This window comes from Phaethon lepturus, unplaced genomic scaffold (genome assembly GCF_000687285.1).
Source record: "Phaethon lepturus isolate BGI_N335 unplaced genomic scaffold, ASM68728v1 scaffold6360, whole genome shotgun sequence".
Lineage (NCBI taxonomy): Eukaryota > Metazoa > Chordata > Aves > Phaethontiformes > Phaethontidae > Phaethon > Phaethon lepturus.
This window is the reverse complement of record NW_010511077.1, coordinates 49,442-50,832: the sequence shown is the minus strand read 5'-3', so window position 1 is coordinate 50,832 and position 1,391 is coordinate 49,442. Positions and strand designations below refer to the sequence as shown.

Below are 1,391 nucleotides of genomic sequence, written 5' to 3'. Positions count from 1 at the left end.
ATGAGGTCTTCCTCTTAGTTGAGAACATAATAACAGCCATGGTGAATCAGGCTAAAGGTGCATCTACCTAGTCTGGTACCCTTTTTTGACAGAGGACAGTAGTAGATATTCTTAGAAAATAAGAATGGGGAAAGAAAGTAGTGATGTGATATTTCCCTACCATACTTTTCCAGCATCCTTTCTTCCTAGGTTATTCAAAATACCTGTAAATACTACCTTGTAAAAAAATCAAACTTCACAGAATCCCACATGGAATCCCAGAATGGTTGAGGTTGTAAGGGACCTCTGTAGATCATCTTGTCCAAGCCCCCTGCTCAAGCAGGTCATCTAGAGCAGGCTGCCCAGGACCATGTCCAGACAGCTTTTGTTATCTCCACAAGTGGACAGTCCACAACCTCTCTTGGGCAACCTGCAAAGTAAATTAGTTTTATAATGAGACTTTATTACTTAAGTTAAAGAAGTTGTAGGCTACCTGTTTTTGAACACTGCATCATGATTTGATACGTTCTTACATGCTGCAATTAGTATTTTTTTAACTGGACAGTGTTCCTGGATCTTTTTCAGGGTTCAGCTGATCCTTTGAACAGTGCATTTCACCTGACATACAACATGGTATTGAACTTGCTTCGAGTAGAGGAGATTAACCCTGAATACATGTTAGAAAAATCCTTCTATCAGTTCCAACATTACAGAACTATTCCGGAAATAGTAGAAAGTAAGTATTACTGCATGTTGTACTCACAAGAGTCAGTGTACAAGATGCTGCACTGCGAGATTGGATAGTTACACTTCATTATGCTTAGAAGAGTTTATACCTGTGCAGTTCTTGTCTTCCCTGCCAACAGTTGCCACTATACCATTTGCTGTTATGTTACAGTTTAAGGAACAGTAATTTCCTCTTGTTCTTAGGACCTATATTGATATGCACTGTCGATCTATGAAGAGAGCTTTCCTCTCTGAGTCAGACAAGAATGGTTGTCACATTGCTGAACTGTAGGACAGGAAGAAGGAAAAACAATTTAAAATTCCTGCAGCTTGCTAGAGGTGCAGAGAAGAAAAGTCTTATTCCTTTTTGATATGCAGAACTTAGCTAAAAGAAACATAATTTTAATATCTCATTACAATCTCTAAAAAGAACTCAGGCACACTGCATTCAGAGTTGTATAAGAAAAAACGTTTAATTAAAATACAAAGCAAAATTCAGAGAGGATTGAGATATTATTTGCACTCCACTGAGTAATAAATTTTGAGCCGTAATCTTTAAATAGTGGTTTTTCATGAGCCAAAGTCAATTTCCAAAGATCTCAGCCAGTGTTTGAAAGTCAGGCCTCTTTGAAAACTTAACCCAGGAGAATCTTAAGAACACAAGAGGTAACTACTTCCTTTGCCAT

At 37.9% G+C, this 1,391-nt stretch overlaps 1 protein-coding gene across 1 annotated transcript in view; it reads left to right on the top strand.

Annotated features, from left to right (window-relative positions):
• Positions 1-564: 564 nt before the first annotated feature.
• The window catches only part of LOC104617364 (superkiller viralicidic activity 2-like 2), a gene marked incomplete at its 5' end in the record, with an annotated part of 20,343 nt that continues 19,516 nt past the window's right edge, over positions 565-1,391 (top strand). The window contains one exon of the mRNA XM_010282659.1: positions 565-715. Within this exon, the coding sequence (XP_010280961.1) occupies positions 565-715 (151 nt within the window). The remainder of the gene's footprint in view (positions 716-1,391) is intronic.